This window comes from Lichenostomus cassidix, chromosome 2 (assembly GCF_008360975.1).
Source record: "Lichenostomus cassidix isolate B80296 chromosome 2, HeHo_3.0, whole genome shotgun sequence".
Classification (NCBI taxonomy): Eukaryota; Metazoa; Chordata; class Aves; order Passeriformes; family Meliphagidae; genus Lichenostomus; species Lichenostomus cassidix.
The window spans coordinates 45,749,246-45,772,885 of record NC_139482.1 but is presented as its reverse complement, the minus strand read 5'-3'; the positions used below and the strand labels follow the sequence as shown (position 1 = coordinate 45,772,885).

Genomic DNA, 23,640 nt, shown 5'->3' with positions numbered 1-23,640 from the left:
TTTTGCATGTCAATAATTTCCTGTACTCTGAGCTTCCCCTCTGGCACCAAATCATTTTCATAAAATGTACATTATGTAATCACAAGGCCTGAGCACCACGTGAAATCAGGCAATGAAAACTACAGTGGGATAAATTGGAAATCTAAAAAACTTCATAAAACTACAGAGTTTAGGAAGACGTCAGCAGAGAAAACTTTAACCTGGCTTCAATGATGATCAAATGCCTCACTAAAAAAGCCTTGTGTGGAAGGAGGCATCAATGAAATAAAATTAAAAGATAAACTGGCATTTACAACACACTCAGGAGCCCAAGAGCCCTTTAATGATACATGGGAAATGTTTTCCCAATATGATTTAGAAGTGAGCAGTGAAGTGATGCACATAAACTGTATTCCCACATATGGGAAGACAAGTTCCCACCCGGGCTTGAAACAAGCAAGCTTTCCTTTCCCTTCATCACTGGAATTTGCCCCTGAAAATTTCTCGCAGCATACAGAACAAAGACTCCTCCAGTTCAAACCCATTCTGGAGAATTCTACTTGCTGCTGAGTGTAGCTCCTTTAGCAAAGCAGACCTGAGCCAACTGTGAGAAAAGAACTTCAGGAATCAGTCCTGATAAATGGAAAAACCATTTGAAAATAAGCTCAGCAGTTCTTCAAACAATGTATGCCTAGTAAAAGGCAAGTCTTACGTTACCTCCCTAACCCACTGCAGGAAGCACGTGTCAGTGTACATTCAGAAAGAACTCTGAATTTACTAGCCTGGTGGTCTGGTGGCTGCTCCTTGCATAACCACAGAAGGAATCAAAGCTCAGGAATTCAGCTGTGGCCATTCATCCTAGGCCAGAGGATCTGACTGCTAATACCCTGAACACAAGCAAAGAGGAAAAGAAAAATTGCCCTGCATTGCTCAGTACTAAGGCAAGTACCCATGCCGAATGATGTACAAAGTGTACACATGTTCCATCTGACACTGACTGGGTGCTTTTCTGCTGGAATTGAAAAATCACTCCAGGGGGAGGGAAATAAAGATAGAGTAGTGGACAGGAAGAGAACAACTTTAAGAGAAACTAAGGAAAGTGTTTAAGAAAAACACTAAGTCCTTATCCTACTGACATTAGCTTTAATTATTTCCTAATCCATTCTGGATATTAAAGAATTGCAGCAAAACACATTCATAAATCCCAAAACAAGAGATGCTCCCTCTGTTACAGCCCTCTGTAAGGAGCCTTGCTGGTCAAGTCATGGTAAAGCACGAAGTCAGAGCAGCCATGAGAAAAAAAAAAGTTCTTGCTTCTCTCACCCATCATACTATATTCTCTCTACCTAGCCTCTTGTAGATTTCTGCCTGCCATAAAACATAAAGAGGATTTTAGATGGAAAGGGAATTTTGAATTATTGAAGTTATCTCCAAAGGCCAATCAGCCCTCACTCACACAATTAATCCCTTAGGGACTCCTTTGTTCTTGATTCAAGTCTTACCACAGAAGATGACATAGTTAAATTATGAGACTTGGGAACAATGCTTTTAAAACTCATATTAACCTGACGTGGTGGAAGGACCCTTAGAAAAAACACTAGTATGGTTCAAAGGAGTAGAATAGACCAGCATGCAGTACAAAGATCCCGAAGTATCATAGCTGCAACATTCAAAACACTAAAATTCCCACTGAAAGAAACATGGTATTTGGCACTGTGTAGACATGACAGGTAAAGTCTCTTCCCCTAAACACATTACAGTACCAAAATTTGTTTATTACACCCTCCATTATTAAGCAAATAATTTTTTTCACATATAAAAATGGATGTTTCCACCTAGTGCAAGAAATTGTCTCAGGAAAAACATTCAGGGAGCTGTGAAAGTAGTATCACTTAAAGTTGTTCTCTTTTTCAATGCAGAAGAATAATTATAGACAGCATGAACAGAGGAGGTCTTGAAAATGGCTGTATGCATAGATGTAGCCTGAATAATGACAATTCAGGAAGAGAGGTAAAATTATTTTCCTTAAATTGTGTTTGTTGCCATAACTTGTTTAGTATCTACTTTTCAGGCCCTAGCAGCTGCAGAAATCTTCTAAGAGCCTTGCATTCATACAAGCATTACAACACTGGCACACACTTTTGCTAAAGCGAGTAGGAAAAATTCCAGTCTGTGAACTTTTCCGCTCTCATCTGAAGTTCTACACCTATCATACATCATATAAATGTTACAGAACATCTTACTGAACTAGCAAAGCTCCCACAAACAAGTACTGTCACCAGTTGCCCTTCCAAATCAGTAACATTTGACTAAATAGTTCAGGCACATGGATGTTTTTAGCAAATCATAAATCAATAGCAGACTGTTCACTGAGTTCAGCTGAAGTTGGATACACACCCTATTTTTCAATATTTTAGGTACTTTCAAAAGTTATCACTAAGATCTTAAATCCCCACCATAAAATAAATCTATCAACTTTAAAATTCCATTTAAAACACACCTGAAAACTTATAACCCAACAGAACTACATGATCCCACTGTTAAAACCCAGTGAAATTCCCCATCTTCTCTCCCATTTCTCCTTTTAGTCTCTTTAGAGTAAGAAGCTTCACAACTGCTAAGCACTTCCCAAAGCACTTTGACGTATGAAGTTCTGTCTCAGAAAGTATGATGAGTGAGTCAAGAGTTTAGGGGCTAGGATTAAAGGGCAGACTAGTAAGGGTGACACTGTTGTATGTGATTGCTACAGGCTGCCTGTAGCAATCCGAGGAGGAGAAAGCAGAGGAGGTCTTCTACAGACAGCTGGAAGTAGACTCACAGTCACAGGCCCTGGTTCTCATGGAGGACTTCAGCCACCTTGACATCTGCTGGAGGAACCACACAGCAAGGCGTAAGCAACCCAGAAAGTTTTGCAAAGCACTGACAGTAACTTTCTGACACAGGTGGTGGAGAAGCCAACTAGGAAAGGTGTGCTGCTGGACCTTATACTAGCTAACATGGACCACACGGTTGGAGATGTGAAGGTTGGGAACAGCCTTGGCTACAGTGACCATGAGATCATGAAGCTTAGTACCCTCTGAGGAAGAAGCAGGTCAATCAGTAGCATCATAACCCTGGACTTCAGGAGGGATAACTGTGGCCTCTTCAGGGACCTTCTTGGAAGAATCCCATGGGAACATGCCCTACAGGGATGAGGGGTCCAAGAGGGCTGGTCCAAGCAGCTCTGCAGAGAAGGACCTGGGGTGAACAGCAAGATGTCCATGAGCCAGCAGTGCCCTTGTGGCCCAGAAGGCCAATGGTATCCAGGGATGCATTAGGAAGAGCACTGCCAGCAGGTTGAGGGAGGTGATCCTGCCCCTCTACTCAGTCCTGGTGAGGCCACAACTGGAGTGTTGTATCCAGTTCTGGAATCCCCAGTACCAGAGAGACATGGAGCTCCTGAAGCAGGTCCAGCAGAGGGCAATAAAGATGATTAAGGGACAGCCTCATCTCTCTTATGAGGACAGGCTGAGGGAGCTGAGCCTGTTTAGGCTCAGGAAGATTACTGAGAGGAGCCCTCATCAATGTATATAAGTATCTGAAGGGAGGGTGCCAACAGGATGGACCCACGCTCTCTTCTCAGTGGTGCCAAGTAATAGGATGAGAAGCAATCAGCAGAAACTGATGTACACAGGAAGTTCCACTTGAACACGAGGAAAAACTTTACTGTGAGGCTGTGGCTGAGCACTGGAGCAGTCTGCCCAGAGAGATTGTGGAATCTCCTTCTCTGGAGATATTCAAAAGCCATGTGGACACAACTCGAAGTAACATGCTCTAGGGACACTGAGCAGGGTGAGTGGACTAGATGACCTCCAGGGGGTAGCTTCCAACTTTACGCCTTCTGTGTGATTATTTAATAATTTTTTGAGCTACAGCATTGTTGAAGATATTTGCAGAAGAATTATCTCCAAAATAACTGTAGTGACATCCAAAAAACTCATTGAAAATAGTTTCTAACAAAGTCAGAGAGTCAGACGCTTACAACACAAAAGTGGGGATTTACTGTACAGAGTATTAGATGGAAGTCCAGTACATCTTCAAGATGTTTCAAACACACCCTAAAAATTAGAAATAAACAGCTTGACCTGATTTGCTAGAATACACCAAGAAATACAGCCACTTTTCACATTCAAGTCATTTATCTATATATATCCTAGGCTAGTAACCAACATACAGAAATTATTAACTCTTACTCTGTGGTCAAATGAGTCAGTGAATTACATCTCTAGCAAAAAAATCACCATCCTTTTAGTTTCCTTCTTGGCAATCACAGAAAAGACATCACAGGTTTAGCAAGCAGGAACAATTTGTTATGTTGGACTGTTGGAAGCACACTGTGAAGACTCAAATGATGAGGAGTTGGCTGTGAGGGGCTAATCACTGATGTGGGCCAGGCTGGGCATCAATCAGTCAGTGGGTGGTGAGCAACTGTACTGTGTGGTTTTTGTTTTTCTTGGGTTTTATTTCTCTCTTCTTTTCATTACTATTACCATCATTATAATAATTTAATTTATTTCAAATTTTGAACTGCTCTTGACTCAACCCCCAGGTTCTACCTTTTTCTGGTTCTCCTTCCCATTCCGCCAGTGGGAGGTGGGAGAAAGTGAGTGAGCAGCTGTGTGATACTTAGACACTAAGCCACCACAACTATATACCACAGTCATTTTTTATAGGAATGATTTGCACCAAACATAATAGCCCAAAATAAAATTAGCATAAAGCATTATAGCTTGTACAAGATACATTTCAACCGTCTAGGAAAAGCAACTAACAACGGTTTGGTGACCTTCCAAAGAAATTCCAATAGGTTAGAGACCTTTTTTGTAATGGAGTAATCACCAATGAAAAGTAGAAAAATAAACAAAAGCTATATACACACACTTCTGAAAGACCCTTTGAGAAGACAAAATAGACTAAATAGTTAGAAACTAAAACTGCATTCTTTTGGATGAAAAACTATGGGGCAGCAAACAAATCTTATAGACAAATGCATTCACATGAAATGCTGGAACCTTTAATAAGAAAGTACATATGTAAATAATAAAGCTGTACATAGGTTTGAAGTAACAGAAAATTCATCATGCCAGACTATTTATTAGACAGGGTAATAACATACACTGCATTTCTAAACTTTAGAGACAGCATCTCTAAACTCAAATAAAACATCTGATGTGATCTCAGACAATTGACTCACAGGAAACCAGAGAATGGCAAGCAACAGCACTAAGTAGAAGAATCTGGAGATTAGAGAAGGACGATGAATTAAATGTGAGTCAACAATATGTCACCAAAAAGACAAAAGACAGATTGGGTCATTATTAATATACATGTGCTATTAAAAACATATGAAGTAATTATTGTTCTGCCTTGGCACTCACTGCCTCTTGGCAGGAGCACTGCAGAAGCCATAACGCCACATGCAAGATACAAAACATTTTATACTACCCGTGCACAATGACTGCACACTTTTGGGTACCATACTTCAATGGAAGAAATTGGAAAAAGTATCCTATAGAATTTACCAAAATTCTGAAAAACAAGTCTTTCACTTACATATACAATTGCTTACAAAGCAATGTATTTCTACAATTGGTTTCACTTCACTTTAATTATAGTGCTTTTTTAAACAAATTGCAGATTCGATATTTATCTAGCAATTCATAACTAAGGCAAAGTTCTGGCATACTGAAGGCAGTAAGAATTTTTATTTCAGTTAGGCTGTGATCATTAAGCTAGATCATTACTGTTAAGAAGAGCTGAAGAAAGTAAAAAGAAAAGGATGGTAAGAGATTCAGAGAATATTTTCCTTGATTATTTTTCCATTCACATGTTCAATTTAGAGAAGAGACTCTAACTTCATTATTAATATTAACAAAACCCAAAACATTAACAGTTTTCCAAAGTGAAGTGAGAAACCATTTGGAAGTAATCATCAGCAGATCTATTCCTTGAAAAACTTTCAGAAGCCCAAGGCTTTCAAAAAAATCTGTCCTTATGCAGAAGCAATTTAACAGGAAGGCAACAGTTAAATATTCTGCTCCTTAACAGAATTAGCCAATAAATCAAAGTCCAAATTTATACTGCTCTACTATTTAAACACAGTCATAAGAATCATTTAACCTTACAGCATAAAACTCAGCTGATAATTTTTTTTCTGTCTAACACTTAATAAAATTTTTCTTGCAGAATTGTAGAAAAGTTAAGCACAGTCTACCCTTCTTACAAAGTTTCCTGTTACAAGGTTTCATGGTTTATGCATATGTCGTATTTCATTATTAAAAAAATTCCTCCGTATAGCACCCTCTTTGTTGTAACACTCAAACATACTTTGCCTCTAGGCCAGTGCTATAATAAAAGTAAAATGAATTCAAGGTCATTTGCTGAGAAAAAGATAAGTTCCAGGTATTTTCACACTTTTTTGCTTTTAACTTTTTCATGTCAAAACTGTGTTTTCTTTTTCCCTTCCCTTTGCTATTGTTTTATTATTTGCTCTTATTGGTATAGTATCCATGAAACAACTTCAAATAAATCTGAACTGCTCTGGAAGCCAACTTAAGGCATTAAGGTTTCAGATGAAAAAGAAAATTTCAAAACCTGTGCTTACTAGGGGGATCCAATACTAAATCATTAATCCACTCATTCAAAGAGTTATATAAAACTGTGATTAATTCGCTTATTATTTAACTATTACATAATGCAAGTGTGTGGAATCACACGAAACAGTAATAGTGCAAAACCCTTATCTGTAATTAAATGCCATTTGAAAATAATTCAGCAGTTAAGAAAGCATAGTTATTGAACTATGCTTTCTGTCTCACTAAATAAAATTAGTATTCTATTCAAGAGCACCCCAATAGATTGCGTCCCCCACTGGTAAGCTGTCAATATGTTGTTTCTTTAGTTCTTAAGAAGACGAAAAGATTTTAAAAATTGAAAAAAAAAAAGGTTTTTTTAAAAAATGAAAAAGAAAAATGGAAGTGCTCAGAGAGCTCATGCACCCACCTCAGCGTACCACTTAGGGCCTGAAGAACAACCACAGAACTCAATCCTCACCTGGGAAAGGGCATCCTCCTACTACAGCACATGATCATTCACACATTTCCTAAGCACTTCAGAGAGCGGCTCAGGAAACCTGCACTTCATTCACCAATCCTCAAAGCAGAGAACTTTACTATTCACTCCTTACACAGCGTTGTTTGTTCATATATGAGCTATTATCCTATCCAACGCACAACTGACCACAGGAAATTTATGTGATAATCTGTAAAGCTGCCTAAGTTTCATGTAACAGTGGCTTTGTTTTTACTTTAAAGCCCTTCTCCACTCTTCACATTAATTCACCAGAAATTTATTGCATATACTTTCTTCAAACATAAGTCACATCTGACTCAAGGCAAACAAGGCAAAGAATGAAATTGTGGCCTGATCTGCAACCTTTTTCAAAGAAGTAATAAGGGCACTTTTCTTCCACTATAAAAAGAATAATACCATCACTTCTTATAAGCAGCTCACATCAGTAAATCTCTCTTGTTAAGAGCAGTCAGGCACAAGTACATTGGCTCTTTTTCAAGACATAGAAGGACTTAGGCTAACAGCTATAAGGTAGCTAAGCCCTAATCCATTCAACAGAAAACTGTAAAGCAGGAGTAAGAGTCATTTTCCAAACTAGTGTTTTCTTTCTCAGGTTTCTCTACAGGCAGGAAAACAGACCATGTCTAAATACCTTCAATATGGACATGACAAAATCAAGGCACAGGTCAGAGTTTACTCTGTATGTTGTAGGTACAAAATTAAGGTAATTTCAGCACTAACTATCTAAACATCATGTAAGGAAAAGACAATAAAAATTATTTATGAAGTAATATGAATTGATTTGCACCGAGTCAAAAATGAGTTTTGCTTAATGCCCATTCCCTTCAAGTCTTTTACTGTGCCAATATGCAAATTCATGAGATTCTTAGGCAGCTGATAATTATCTCAATTAGTCTCTGTGTGATTATGCATCTATAAGGAGTTTCAATATTACTGCATGAGGACAGTTTACTACTATTATTTCATATAACTGATGTCAACAATGGTAAATTGATTAACTAAAATTCCTGCACAGGTAGAACAGATCCAATTCATCATTATTTCAATTAAAATAACAAGGCCTACATGATTTTGGTGTAGCCATAAACAAAAAACATGGGAATTATATAAAATTATGACAAAATTATATCAATCACAAAATGTAACAATACTGGCTCAAAATCCAATCACTACCTAGCTACCAAAAAACCCCCTTCTCACTGTTTTTCAATTAATATTGTTTTAACTTTATTAAGAGTAAATGAAATATGGAATATTGCTTAATAAGATTTGACTATTTCTAGATTAATACCAGATTTATGCCCTTAAAACTGAACTAGAGACACACTGCATGATAAAGAAGAATAAGAAAAGGAATTCTTAACATTATATCCAGTTCACTTGCTTCATTCCAATCTTTTAACAATGGAAAAAAATGCAACTTATTTATCAGAAGCTTTCGATCAGCAGTGACTTTGAATCAGACAAATAAAGTTCCATTACTTAGGACTTACCAGCCCAGTACAACATTTTAAATTATTTACAGGAACAAACCTTTTAGAAGAGAGTATTATTACAGGACGAGGGGTAAAGGTTTTAATAAAAAAGAGTTCATTTAAATTAGACATAAGGAAGAAGGTTTTTACGATGAAGGTGGCAAAACACTGGAACAGGTTGTGCAGTGAGGTGGTGGATGCACCATTCCTGGAAATATTCAAGGTCAGACTGGACCTATCTCAGAGTGACCTGGACTAGCTGACGATGACACTGCTCCTTGCAGGGACCCACTAGATCAGGTTGCTCAGAGGCCCATCCAACCTGGTCTTGAAAATTCCCAGGGATGGGACACCTCTCTCAGTATGAAACCATTCCCCTTTGTCCTATTGCTATACGCCCATGTAAAAAGTCACTCTCCCTCTTTTCTGTAAGCCCCCCTTAAGTACTGTAAGGCCACAACAAGGTCTCCCTAGAGCCTTCTCTTCTCCAGGCTGAAAAACCCTAGCTCTCTCAGCCTGTCTTTGGAGGAGAAATGTTCCATCCCTCTAAATTTTTTGTGGACCTCCTCTGGACCTGCTCTAATGAGTCCAGGTCTTTCCTGTGCTGAGGACTCCAGAACTGCAAGCAGCACTCCAGGTGGGGTCTCACAGGGGAAACAATCATCACCCTTGCCCTGCTGGTCATGCTGCTTTTGATGCAGCCCAGAATATGCTTGGCATTCCAGGCTGTGAGCCCAAACTGTTGCCTCACATCCAGCTTGTCATCCATGGGAACACCTCACAAACACCCAAGTTCTTCTCTGTAGGACTGCTCTTAATTAGTTCATCTCCCTGTCTGTACTCATGTCTGGGACTGCCCAGACCCAGGTGTAGCACCTTGCACTTGGCACACTGAACCTTGCCAGGTCCCCATGAACCCACTTCTCAAGCTTGTCCAGGTGCTCTGGATGGCATCCTGGCCTTCAGGTGTGTCAATCACACCACACAAGTTGGTGTCATCTGCAAACTTGCTGAGGGTACACTCGATCCGCTATCTACATCATTGACAAAGATACTGAAGAGCACTGGTCCCCAGACAGAGTCCCTATGGGACACCACTTGCCACCAGCCTCTACCTGGACATAGAGCTATTGACTGCAATTCTCCAGCTGCATCCATCCAGCCAATTCCTTATCCACAGAATAGTCCCTCCATCAAATCCACACCTCTTTGGTTTGGAATTAAGAATGCCATGTGGGCCCATGGTCAAAAACCTTAGGGAAGCCTAGGTAGATGATATCGATCCACTTTCCCTTGTCATCCATTGCAGTCACTCCATGATAGAAGGCCACCAGACTGGTCAGACATGATTTGCCCTTAGTGAAGCCATGCTGGCTGTCTTGGATCACCTCCAATGTGTCTTAACACTGCTTCCAGGAGGATCTGCTCCATAATTTTCCCAGGCACAGAGGAAAGGTTCACTGGTCTATAGTTCCCCAGATTCCTTTCTCCTCTTATTACAAAGAGAAGCAATGTTTCCCTTTTTCCAGTTACAAGGACTTTGCCTGACAGCCAAGACTTTTCAAATACAATGGAGAGTGGCTTTGCAACAACACCAGCCTGTTGCCTCAGGACCCTGGGATGCATGTCATCAGGCCCCGCAGATTTGTGGCTATTCAGTTTCATCAAATGGTCCCAAACCTGCTCTTTGCTTACAGCAGGAGGGACTTGTCTCTCCCAATTCTTACTAAATTCAGGGACTTGAGAGATGTGGGAAACCTGACTGTCAGTGAAGACTAAGGCAAAAAACTCATTGAAGACTAAGGCAAAAAACTCAGTCTTCTCCATATCTGTTGTTACCATATCTGTTGTCATTTATCAGGGGGTACACCCTCCTTGGCCTTGTATATAGTTACAGAATGGCTTTTTGTGATTTTTCACATCCTTTGCTGAGTCCTGTCCCATCAGTGCTTTGACTTTCTTAATCCCATCCCTACACATCTGAACAATATCCCTGTACTCTCCCCAGGTCAGTCTGTTTCTACTGGCTGTGCACTTCTTTCTTACTCCTCAGTTTGAGGAGCAGATCCTTGCTCATCCATGCTGGTGTCTGCCCTGCCTTGCACAATTTCTTACACATCGGGATGGAGAGTTTTGTGCTCTAAGAAAAGTGTCCTTAAAGAGCTGACAGCTCTGGTCAGCTCCTTTGTCCCTAAGGATAGTTTTCCAGAGTATCTCATTCACCAATTCCATAGACATCTGGAAGTTCACTCTTCCAAAGCTCAAGGTCCTAACCCCCAACCACCAACACAAACCAACCACACACCACACCCACCCCCAAACAACCCCAAAACCTAAACTACAGATGCGAAAACAGAAAATACTTTCCAAGATACTGTAAACTATCAGCAAACATCACTTCATATAATGACAGTTGAGCTCTTAGCACAGCATCTCTAGTGGTGTAATCGCATGATGCCATAATAGTCTAATCTGACCTTATAAAACTTACATGATGAATGGGTCTATATAAAGTAAAATTTTTGTAGAGTTGAGTCCTTACCATAAGTAAGGGTGCATCATAAATCATAAAGATGTATGCTTTTTCACCTTCATTTTCTTAAAAAAAGAAAAAAAAGAGAGCTTAAGGTGAAGTACCTTCAAGATCTTTAAATTTTATATCTGAAGTAAAACATGAAGTTTACAATCTGTTCGTTACTTAAGGGCTATGACATTTTGTGGCTAGGTTAAGGGTCCACTTGGTTGAAAACCAGTGTTCAGCTCTACTGACTCATGATTTTATCATGAACCATCCTTTCTAAAATGACCCACATGCTAGAATTGGAGCACTGGATGACAAACTCAACTTATAGCTCTAAGACCATGAGGAAGAGTTCAGAAATATGAAAAGGAAACACATGCATTCAAAACAAAGGTAATGTCTTAAAGTTAAATTCAACTTTTGAAAGTCTGGGCTAACAATACTGATTTTTTAAAATATAAAATCAGTAGCTGATCTTCCTATGTGTCTTCTTGATACTTCCTTGCTTTCATTTCAGCACCAGTGTTCAGAGACAGCAAGGAACAAACATAAAGCTAAAGCAGCAAAGAAATGTAAAGATCTGCATTATAATCCTTTGCCAGAGATTTTTTAAAGTTGTAAGTCACGAGTAACTCTGACTACACTATGCTTGACTTCTATATTTTCATCTTTCTAGGTGTTTTCCATTTACTATTTTAAACATTTCCATTAGCTATGTTTAGAATTCTAGCTAAATTTCTAAGAGAGTTCATAGTTATTTCTCACACCCCTGGGCCTTTAACAGTTCTGCTGAAAGTAAGAGTCAAGTTCACTTCACCTTTTTGCTAAAGTTCTACAACCAACAGTACACAGTTTGTTTCAATCAATAAAAGACTTTTAGCTAGAGGGGTTTTCAGAAAGCGCTTTTGTGTTTTCTACACGTCATTAAGTGTTGCAGTAAATACACCTGTAGAATCAGTTCAAGGATAAATGCAGCTTTAAAAACGCTGACTGCTAACTGTAGTAAGGGGACCATCTAGTGGTGACAACGACAATTCACACTCTGCTATTTTTAAGAAAAATGTATGCTGTTAATCCACGCAAGCCACTGGTCAGCTTCTCAGTCTTTGGGTTTTAACCTTCAGCAACAGAAATCTGAGCAAGACTGAGCAACTTCATATATCAAGTGCTGTGTCAACTCCTACAGCATTCTTTACTAACTCAGAAAAATCGTGTTCCTGGGGGACTGACATTCACCGTCCTCCCCAACATTCCCACAGCATGCTTTCCCTGTATGCATGCTTTCCTCCTTCTGTTCCACTGCCATTGAGTATACCAACAAGACACATATTAGTCGCAGTAGTAACAGAAGGCAATAAATGCAAAAACTCTCCCTATATTTTGTTATCCTGCTTTCAGAGTGTGGTGCAGAAATTACATTGCTAGTCAAGCAAGCTCATTGCTGCTGGCTTACAGCACTACAATTAATTAACCTTTGCTGAAGGTGAGACTGTTAGAAGATGACTGAAAAGAACTCCAGAGAAGCCTCAGGAAGACTGATAATTCAAAAAAAAAAAACTATTCATGTAGACTCTCAATGGCACACCAGAACATCTGCCAAACATAGATACACATAGACAGCATGGCAGGCCAGACCAGGACAGGCATTTGTTTACTAAAATTAACAGCACTTGACAGACTTCCTTTCTGGTTCAATCTGGCTGGTCTTCCAAGATGGAAATAAAACCACAATACTGTCATTCATAAGCCTCAATGAGAGAACAAGACATAAAAGATGACAAAAAAAACTTGAAATAGATTCATTGCAAAAGACTTGGGGCAAGTTTAAAAGCATATCCCTGGTAAGAAATCTAATCAGCCCAGGAAAGCCACAAAAAGAACATTCGGTCCAGGAAATCTACCAAAAAAGAATATTCTTTCGTTTCCCAAAAGAACTTTACCCAGTGTCCATTTTGCCAACTTCTCTGATGCTTCAACACATGGCTTATTAGCCTCCTACCAGGTACCTGAACATTCACTATAATTTTCCTAGATTTAAGTATTAAACAGAAAGCATCTTGATCTTACAATATGAACAAGTAGTATTCATCACATAATCTAAATCTCTGCCTTCTTTGTTTATTTATGACTTGAGATCATTCTTTGTCCAACAGCAATAAACACACTTATGTGAACTGGAACATGGTGAAGAAAAAAGGAAAAGGAAATTAGCATGACATGCTAACACAGGAAACTCAGAAAAGTTTACAGAACTTACTAGGATTCCATCTGCTGTTCTTGCTGCTTTGCCATGATTGGCCTTCATTTTGACCATCCTCTGTGCTGAAAAGTGTTTGGCTTGCTGAGTAGATTCTAGGGTATTACCTCATGTCTCCCTAGCTTGCAAAGACACCATATCCATTAGATTACTTGCATCTACCACAGCTCATGAGACAGGTCTGGCATCAAGACTGAGCTGGTGGTCAGAGCTCTACTCAGACTTCCATGGTAAACACCCATGCATGTCAAAAATTGAGAGAATTTCTTCTGCAGAACAGCATGGTGGTACACAGTTACTTGTTTTAGTCTTTCTGAACCATTCTAGACACTCACAATACTTAGTTTACAACCCCCTATACATTTGTTACTGCAACTCCACTGTAGAATGTCAGAGAACATTATTCCCTCTTCTCAGATTTAGGAACCTCTGTATTGTCTTTCTGCTGTTAACGGGAATATCCCCATACCATACACACTCACTCCTTAACATACAGCATTTATACCTTCTCAACCACATGAGTCAACCATTTTCCCCAAGGCAGTTGTAAGAAATCAGTAGGTAAAAATCTCTTCAATCAGTAAGGACTTTGGTCAGCTGAATTTAAGGCCAGGGACAAGTCTGAATTTAGGGTAAGGCATTGTAACTTTATTACTGGAAGCCTGTCACAGGCACAGAACTCAGGATATATTTGCAATATCTTGCAGGAGACTTTCTGCCTTGGAAAGTGACTATCACTCTGCCAACAGTTTAAGGACACTACTTTTGTCAGTGACTGCCACCCCCCAATATTTTTGGGCAATCTTTACTTCTGAAGAGAAAGAGTTGTTATGCAAAGCCAATCTAAATACTTCCACATCAGAACACAAAAACATCCACAAGTTCAAAACTGACTGATATCTATTCAACTTATTCAGATCTACAAACACACCATAAATATTACTGTCCACTTTCTGTTTTTCCAATCAAACTTTAGGTATTTTTTAGAAGTCTGCATTGCATATCCTTCAAGACACTTGATACTTTAGGCTCAGCAAAAGAAGATGGTAACTTTTTAATTTGTCCAGGATAAGCAAGTGCAGAAAAGCAAAACAGAATTAAAGCACAGAAGAAAATTATTATTTTTAGATGTTAAAGTATTTTACAAGGGAAGAGCCAGGAATTTTGTCATGTTTTTTAAAATCAATATTATCTTTGTGAACTCATATCCAGTTCAAAATGTGAGAAAACAACCACTCTGCACTTAATATTCTTTGCCTCATTTCAACCTCAGTTATTTTCAATATGCATCTGATGAAGGTACCATCATGCATAGAAAGATGGTTTCCTCTAGACAGCAGCACCATTCTGCACTTCAAAATTCAAATAAACAACAAATTATAAAGAATGTACAACAAGGAACTTACCTTTTACACCACCAAATGGACCATAGGTCATATTACAAGCAGTTCTTTGAAGATTGTGCTCATACATCAGTTTGATCTGATACTGGTTCCCATGCTCCACATTTCCCTGAGTTCCTACAAAGAAGCAAGGGGTATAATATTTATTAATTTGATCCATGCACCGTGGAATAAGTAAAGGAGTATCAGTGTGCAACAATCTGAAAAAAAAAGTAACTTAATTCCTAGTGACTTTGAGATATGTAGGCACACACTGCTGCTTTCTTAAAAAAAAAAATCACCAAGCTACAATATTCTTAAAGGCCAGAACCAGAAATAAAGTCTCATTATTACCATGGAATAAAGATCTCACAAGAGGCTGAGATTTTATTACTTAAATGTATTTTTCATGCTGGGCACACCTCTAACGCCAGAAAAAAACCCTGCTCAAAGGGGAATTCTTATGATTCTCTAGCTATTTCTCATACTATATCCAACAGCCAGCTTCAGGTGCAATAGTCTCTGTCTCAAATAAAGCAGTAGCTGGTCATTAGCTATAACTTGACAAAGCTATGTTTAGGGCACATCACACATTAAATGTTTATCATTAGCCTTTATTCTGCCAGAAATCAAATGCAGTGATCAGCAACGCAAAGACAAAAGACAAACATATGGTACCAAAAATAATTTTGTGACATACATCCAACTCTCTGAAAAGGTCTGCATGAATTATAACTTCCTGACTCCTTCAGGGAGCTAGCAGAAATTAAAAGTCTCTCTAAAGAAATTAAAGTTCTTCATTTGAGAATCAAGTTCTTCCTGAACCCCATGAAGAAAGTGAAGTTCATTACACAAAGTAATACTTAAGGACTAATATTAGCAAACAAAAAAAAAAAAAAAAAAGAAAACCCTTGAGAACAGTCACATCAGCTGGGAAAAAGGTGTTTTGCATTAAATCCTACCACAGCTTTAATTATGCAAAGATTATTCCTACAACAACGTAAACAAGATTTGTAGCTTATGCTAACCTTTATAGGCAATTTCTCCAATCAAATCAAACATCGTTTTTAAACAATTATCCCTAATGCAGGCCTATGTTAGGGAAAAGACTGGAATAGACATGAGGGAAAAAGACCTGGCTGAGTAGTAACTAGATAATCAGCAACAATTCAGGATAAACAGGTTAGAAAGTAGTCAGTCTGTGTATATTGGCTGTAATACAATATCAAGGCCATACTTTAATCAGCCCTGAAGGATGCTTTCATTTGTCAAAGAGAAGCAGCATAGTGATTTTATTAGGAATAACAGATATGGTAACGTATAAAGCAAGTAAAGATTCCACTTTATGAAAGTATAATTTGCGTTAAAAGCATAAAGAAATAATGATAGTTATTTCACAAAGGAGCTTGTTTGAGAGTACCCACTCAGATGACAGAAACTACCATTAAAGCACAAATGTTCATAGACTAGTATGAAAAGTCTATTAAAGGATTGCAAAATTTTATTACTACTTAACTGCTTAAGCCATGTAGACCAAACAGCAAATTACAACTACTAAAGAATTTTAGACTTAGTGTTGTATGCTGTTAATGCAAATTTAAAAATAAATTGTTTTAATAAAAATTGTACTGGTAGGCTACAATCCTAAGGCATAAGTACTATTTCATGCAAAGGGAAAGCATGAAAACTGCAGTACATCTCAAAGAACTACCCCTCAGCAAAGACCAGTTTCACAGGTGTCTCCAGACAGGCAAAAAGAATCTGAAAAGAGAGCATGTTTTTGTAATCTATCTGGCTACAAGTCTGTAACTAGGAAGCAAGGTGCTCTTACAAGAAAGCCATGCTCTTGTAGTGAAAGGAACCACAGAGTGTGTCCCTGCACGGAGAAAAGGAACAACGCCATGTTGTCTGTTGAATTTTGAAGATGGGTGTACCATTAATAGATCTCTTAAATCTGTGCTTTGCTCTGAGCACATAAAGCAAAAAAATCAATGCACAGAATATGTATTTTGTGACTTGACTCTTCACATACAGAGAGAACACATCATATAGAATTTCCAGCCCAAGGAAGTAGAAAAGAGAGGATTTAAAACAAAACCTAGTGGTTTCACCTCCTTACCAGTACCAATCTCCTGTCTTCTCATGGGCTACCTTACCAAGGTTCTGGCTTTCTAAAATATTTTCTGGACTTCTCAGTTCAGAAAGAATTGTAATTGTTTCTTTTTAAATAGCTAAGTAGGTTGGCATTATACAATCATTTATTCATTAGCGTGTTGAACAATAACACCAATTCATAAAACCATAATGAGAACTAGTTGCTCACAATCACTACTGACCACAGACCATCACACACATCACAGCATCTCAGGCATGGAGCAGACCAGCAAACTTCTGCTAACCTCTGCTAAACCTAATTACTAATGTTTCCTCTTCATACATGGGCTTGAGTGAAAGAACATGACTGTAGACCTTCAGGGATGATGAGCAAACACTATATATACCAAGTTTAACGTTAACCTAATCCAAACTTTAGAATACACTTAAAATCACTGGAAAGCTTGGATCTGTAAACTAACCTGAAACAGCATACACACAGAGTTTTCGGCAATGCAACACAGCCAGATGAAGTCCTTCAGTACCACTGTAAAGAAGGGTAAGAGAACCACTATTTTCAGACAAATTCAGGTAAAATTCATGCAGCATAAAATTCAAGTAACATGTTGAAATTGTTCTCATACATGGGCCAGATCCAGAGGCTTGGGCATTAGATGTTAGCATAAAAACTTAGAAGTACTGATCTTCCTAAATTCCCACAGAAGTGTTTGGAGTTAATTTCAAAATCAAAAGGAATCCTTTAAGGACATATTTGGAGATTCAATAGCAACCCAACTGTTTTCCCAGTTTAGTTTGAAACTCATTTGAACCCAGGTGCTGCTAATCCTTCATGGAGGGATAATACGTGGATCATCCCTCCAAACAAGTATTATTCAGCAATCAGAAATTACTTTATTTTACATTCACATTTGTACTAGGTGCATGGAGCCTTCAAATCCTCACATTCTTCTTCCCCCAAACAAAAGCAGTATTTCTAGCAGAGAAGTACTTGTGCTTTAAATATATAAAAGGTTTTAGCTCATTTCACAGAGCAAGGCACTATCATTCCTGCACAGGGAATGATATCACAGGGTCACTCGGTGAGTAATTGACCCTTTGGTCTCAGAGCATAAATCTTTCCCATGGTTAGTACAGGTTTTACTTTCATTTTTTAAATAAAGCTCGTGCTGCAGTTTAGAAGTTAATTTCCAAATTAAAATTAATCCTTTAAGAACTGATTTCTAAATAAATGTTCTCCTAAGTAGATTCTCTTACAGCCAACTAACTATAAGGTGTTTTCCTTAGAGTCACAGTATCTCTCCTCTACCTGGCCACTTATTTCTACTAAATACACTGGATTTAAGGGTCTTCTACCTTCTATCAAACAAGAAACAATTGGCTAGTATTACATCCTAGGTCATAACAAGTTAGTCAAGTATTCTTAACACCTTAAAAGATGACTTTCAATGTAAAGCTTTTCCTGTTCTACATACTTCTAAAAAACTGTATAATTATTTGGAAGATTACCCTCTCTATACCTAAAGTAAAAATGCTCTCATACCAAGACGATTCAAGAAGCAGATCAAATATTATATTATAGGATATAGCATATCATAGATTTGTAGATATGATTAATAGTTGTCCATCTAGAAACTGAAAACTCACCCTCCAAAACAAAGGAAGAAAATCCCATCTAAGACTTAAATAAACAGCACCATAGCCTGCCGTTTACTTACGAAACAAATTTTCCTACTTCCACCTGCAATATTGGTTCTCGCAACTGCACTTCCAAGAGTAAGTCTTCAGGTTGTACTTCATCTCCAGGTTTCACAGGATGTGGATTAAAGATTCGGAGATATCCCATGTAACTGCCCACAATAACTTTATCTAAAAACCAAACAAAAACAACACATAGGAATACTACATAATACAATAGCACATGTGGAACTCAATTTCCTGCAAAGTGTTTCAAATAATACCCTAAAAAGATAGAATATTGACATGATTCAAATAATGTTCATTATGCTCTGTCTTCTAGTTTAACTTTAGCAATTGTATTTTTTGCAGATCCATGAAAATCTGTCAACAGTAGTGATGGTAGCCATAGGGCAAGTGTTTATGGGTAAGAATCAGCGAAAAGGCCAAGGAGGCAGATGTCATGGTGGGAATCTGTTATAGACCACCCAACAAGGACGAAAAGGCAATGAAGTATTCTATAAACAGCTTGAAGAAGTCTCAATCACCAGCCATTGCTCTTGTGGAGGAATGCAACTTACTAGATGTCTGCTGAAAATATAACAGAGCAGAGAGGAAGTATCTAGGAGATTCCTGGAGTGTATGAAAGATCTGCCTGACACAGTTGGTGAGAGAGCCAACCAGGGAAGGTGCCCCACTGGATTTGCTGTTTGTGAACAGGGACAGATTTGTAGGTGATATGACGGTTGGAGGCTCACAGTGATCACAAAATTTTATTTTCGATTTTTAGAAAAGGAAGGAGGGGGGACAGCAGAATGGCTGTCATGGACTTCCAGTGGGCAGACTTTGACCCATTTTGGAGTGGTTGAACAGAGTCCCTTGGAAAGCAGTCCTGAAGGGCAAAGCGACCGAAGAAGGCTGAATATTTGTAACAAAGGAAATCTTAAAAGGTACAGGACCAGGCCGTTCCCATGTGGCAAAATACAAGTTTGCAGAGAAGAACACCATCCTGTCTGAACAGAGCTTTGGCTGAAACTCAGGAAAAAGAGGAGATATGACCTTTGGAAGAAGGGGCAGCTGAATCGGGGGGCTACAAGGATGTTGTGCGGTTATGCAGGAAGAAAATTACAAGGGCCAAAGGCCAACTAGAACTGAATCTAGCTACTGCCATAAAAGACAATAAAAACATGTCTATCAATACATGAGCAACAAAAGGATGGCCAAGGAGAATCTCCATTCTTTACTGGATATGGGGGGAACATAGTGACAAAGGATGAGGAAAAGCCTGAGGTACTTAGTGCTGCGTTTGCCTTAGTCTTCAATAGAACAACAGTCGGTTTCTGGGTACCCAGCCCCTGAGCTGGAAGACAGGAGCACGGAGTGGAATGAGGTCCCCATAATGCAAGAGGAAATAGTCAGCATTCTGCTACACTGCTTAGACACACATACAAGTCTATGGGGCCAGAAGGGATCCACCCAGAAATACTGAGAGCTACTGGAAGTGCTCACCAAGCCACTCTTCATCATTTATCATCAATCCTGGCTGAGAGGGAGCTCCCAATTGACTGGAAGTTAGCAAATGTGATGCCCATCTACTACAGGGGTGAGAAGGAGAATCTGGAGAACTACAGGCCAGTCAGTCTGACCTCAGTGCTGTCAGGGAACTCATCATCTAAATGCCATCATGCAGCTTGTATGGGACAACCAGGGGATAAAACCCAGCCGGCAGAGGTTTATGAAGGGCAGGTTCTGTTTGGCCAACCTTATCTCCTGCTATGACAAGGTGACCAGCTTAGTGGACAAGGGACTGATTGTGGGTGTTGTTTACCTAGACTTTAGTAAACTTCTGACAGCATTTCCCACAGCATTCTCCTGGAGAAACTGGGTGATCATGGCTTGGACAGGTGCATTGCTTGCTGGGTAGAAAAGTGACTGGGTGGCTGAGCCCAGAGAGGAGTGGTGAATTGAGTTACATCCAGCTGGGGACCAGCCATGAGTGACATTCCCTAGTGTTCAGTACTGGGACCAGTCTGGTTTAATATCTTTATCAATGACCTGGATGAGGGTATCAAGTGCACCCTCAGTACATTTGCTAATGACTCCAAGTTGAATGGGAAGGTTGATCTGCTGGAGGGTAGGATGGCTCTGTAGAAGGATCAGGACAGGCTGGAGCAATGGGTGGAGGCCAGTCGTATGAGGTCCAACAAGGCCAAGTGCCAGGTCATTCACTTCAGCCACAACAACCCCATGCAACACAGCAGGCTTGGGGAAGAGTGGCTGGAGTGCTGCCCAACAGAAAAGTACCTGGGGTGATGGTTGACAGCAGCTGGAACATGAGGCAGCATGTACCCAGCCGGCCAAGAATGCCAGTGGCATCCTGGCTTGTATCAGAAAGTGTGTGGCCAGAGAAGTATTGCCCCCCTCTATTCAGCACTGGTGAGATGCACCTCAAATACTGTATTCAGTTTTGGACCCCTCACTACAAGGAAGTCATGGGGATGGTGGAGCATGGCCAGAGACAGGCAACAAAGCCAATGAAGGGCTTAGAGGTGCACCAGGGGGTGTAAAACCTATATGGGACATTAGGAAAAATTTCAGCAAAAGAGTTGTGAAGCACTGGAAGAGACTACCAAAAGAAGTGGTTGAATTACCATCCCTGGTGGTATTTAAAAGACATGTAGACATGGTGCTCAAGGATATGGTTTAGCAGTGAACACAAAGTGTTAGCTGTCGGACTCAATCATCTTAAAGGTCTTTTCCAACCTGAATATGACTCTAGTGAATTCCTACTGAAAAAGGTTGTACACCAAAGCAGTAAGAGCTCAACTTTATTCAAATTGTCCTGCAAAGGGAGAACTTTACATTAAAATAATTTTAGAAGTGTATGGCAGTGATGAAACCAAACTCAAGTCCTCTACTAGGCAAAAACACAGTTCCAAGGTGAGCATGATATCATAAAGATCCCAGTAATTTATTAATTAAAAACAAATACACACACAAAAATTGTCCCTGACAGCAAAGATCATTTCATGTTATTAATGACTACACAGGAAAGCAGGGTTTACTCAAGCAGAGTTACTTATTTCACTCATGACTTATTTTACAGACCAAAAGGGTTGTTTATTTGTTTTTCCAAATTCTTAACTTTTTAGCTCTCACTTTCCTTTTTCTTTTTTACAAGTCACAATGTGCTTGCTCCCATGACTAACTGAAAATTCTTTATTTTAACAATATCTACCACTGGGGGAATAAGACATAAGAGAAGTTACTAGTGAACACAAGCAAGAATTAACATGTTTAGCAACAGACAAATATAAAAAGACAGAGTGCACTGAATTTGCCTTCTTAAGCCTACAAAGACATATTAAAGATAGCAGACCTAAAACTAACTAGCCAGGCTAACAAGCTTTCATCACTTGTTGGCCAAAGCAAACTTAAAACTGTGTGGCTTAAAAGCCAGCAATCACATAAGTCTGAATTTACCTTGTCCACTGCCACTATTATCAACATCAGCAACACACAGACAGCCTTGGTCAAATTCTTCCTTTTCTCCAAGTATGGTGGACCACCAGTCTCTAGCTTTAAACAAGGACATTCTTCGTTACTGGAAAGGAAACAAACAATTGTTAAGCTCATACTAATACATGCAACTGTTCATACAAAATCCCTTTTCTTTGTTAGCATCAGCTTTCCTTAAGTATATTACACCTCTTGGTTTCACATTGCACCAGTGTGAGCTAAATAAATTTTACTTCCAAGTGTCCTGAGTTTCTGGCTGTATAGTTCAGAAAACAACCTCAGGAATCTTATTATCATTAGTTAAATTAGTAGTGATAGACACTGCTAATTACATGAAGAAAACACAACAAAATAGCAGATTTTTTAAAATTATTAAATGCCTTCTGATACAAGCCTTAAGTAATAAAAAGTTTTTGAAGTCACAGAACTGAGGTCTCTGAACCAGCAAAAAAAAAAAAATCTGATGCAAGTCTTCTGCAAGAGAAATTATTTTAAGACAAGTAAATGGAGACATAAACAGACGACATCAAAACCTCCACCGCGTAATCGCCTTGAAGATGCTCCAGTGACACGACTAAAGAACTCGGTCATACAGGGCACAAATCAGCTTTTCCGCTCCCTACCTGATGTTATTTTAAGAAGCGGGGGGGAAGGAGCGAGGAGACTAATCCCTTTTCAGGCGGCTTGACAATACCATTATCCTAGTTCAAAACTCCCAGCTCCATACCTATGAACCCCAGGAACCCGGACACTCTCGATCCCACAGCCCACACAGCGGCGAAGAGCCGCCAGGCACCGCCAGCTCCAGCGCCAAGAACGGGAAAAGACAGGATTCGGAACAAACTCAGCTTGCAAGCCCGCGCCTTTCCTTTTTAAAAGGAAACCACGTCCGGCAAATAAAGACATTTATTTTCCCTCTTTTTCCCGTCGCTATGCCCGCTAGGCAACCTGCTGCCGCCGAGCGCGGGCTGGCACAGCACAGCCCTCCACACACACCCCTCAGCCCCTCCTGCCCTCCCTCACAGAGCGCCTGGGCAGCACCCACAGCACCCGCACCGAGCCACGGACACACGGACACAGACAGAGACGGACGGACACACACACACTCAAATACAGACACATCCCCGCGGGGCGGGAGAGGGAGACGGAGCCCGGCGGGGGCTTACTTTGGCGGGAGGCGACAGCTCCCTGGCACGGCGCAGTCCGAGCCGCCCCGGGGCGGCAGCCCCGCTTCCTCACAGGAGCTCCTCGCTCAGGCGCGGCCCGAGGCGAGGCACAGAGCGGCAGTGCTACAGGCGCACTCCCACCGCCGCCGCCATCTCCAGCATCCTCCTCTCCCCCCCGCCCGCAGCAGCCGCGCACCGCCTCACGCCCCGCCCTAGAGGGAGCTCGGGAAACGTAGTTTGGGAAGCGGCGCCATGGGCCGTTGGGCTCTCTCATTTCGTCCTTTACGGGGGGGAAGAGCAAAGAAGGGAAGCATTCCTTTTGTATTTTCTGAGAGGAGAGAGAAAAAATCCCCAACCTTAACCACTCGGCAACTCGTGGTTCTTCTTCTTCAAAGCCTCTCACAGAAATCTCTTGCTCTCC

General features: G+C 40.0%; 1 protein-coding gene and 1 long non-coding RNA gene across 7 annotated transcripts in view; one reads left to right on the top strand and one right to left on the bottom strand.

Moving 5' to 3' along the window:
* Positions 1-23,640, bottom strand: part of BBS9 (Bardet-Biedl syndrome 9) — a 291,677-nt gene that overhangs the window by 254,765 nt on the left and 13,272 nt on the right. For 2 of the 5 annotated variants that reach the window (XM_085051383.1, XM_085051386.1), the window contains exons 1-5: positions 23,220-23,434; positions 22,018-22,138; positions 18,576-18,726; positions 17,322-17,386; positions 14,770-14,883 (exon numbers count right to left, since the gene is read on the bottom strand). In XM_085051383.1, coding sequence (XP_084907509.1) covers positions 14,770-14,883; positions 17,322-17,386; positions 18,576-18,726; positions 22,018-22,129 — 442 coding nt within the window. In that variant the 5' untranslated portion in view covers positions 22,130-22,138; positions 23,220-23,434. Of the gene's footprint in view, positions 1-14,769; positions 14,884-17,321; positions 17,387-18,575; positions 18,727-22,017; positions 22,139-23,219; positions 23,436-23,640 lie in introns of those variants that run through there. The other 3 variants (XM_085051388.1, XM_085051385.1, XM_085051384.1) reach the window with 3 other exon arrangements.
* Positions 9,413-11,760, top strand: LOC146441302 (uncharacterized). Of its 2 annotated transcripts, none has more exons than XR_014850429.1 (3): positions 9,413-9,452; positions 11,311-11,499; positions 11,624-11,760. It is a non-coding gene; the product is annotated as an uncharacterized LOC146441302 (long non-coding RNA). The 2 variants fall into 2 exon arrangements; XR_014850428.1 differs by having other exon boundaries at positions 9,432-9,551.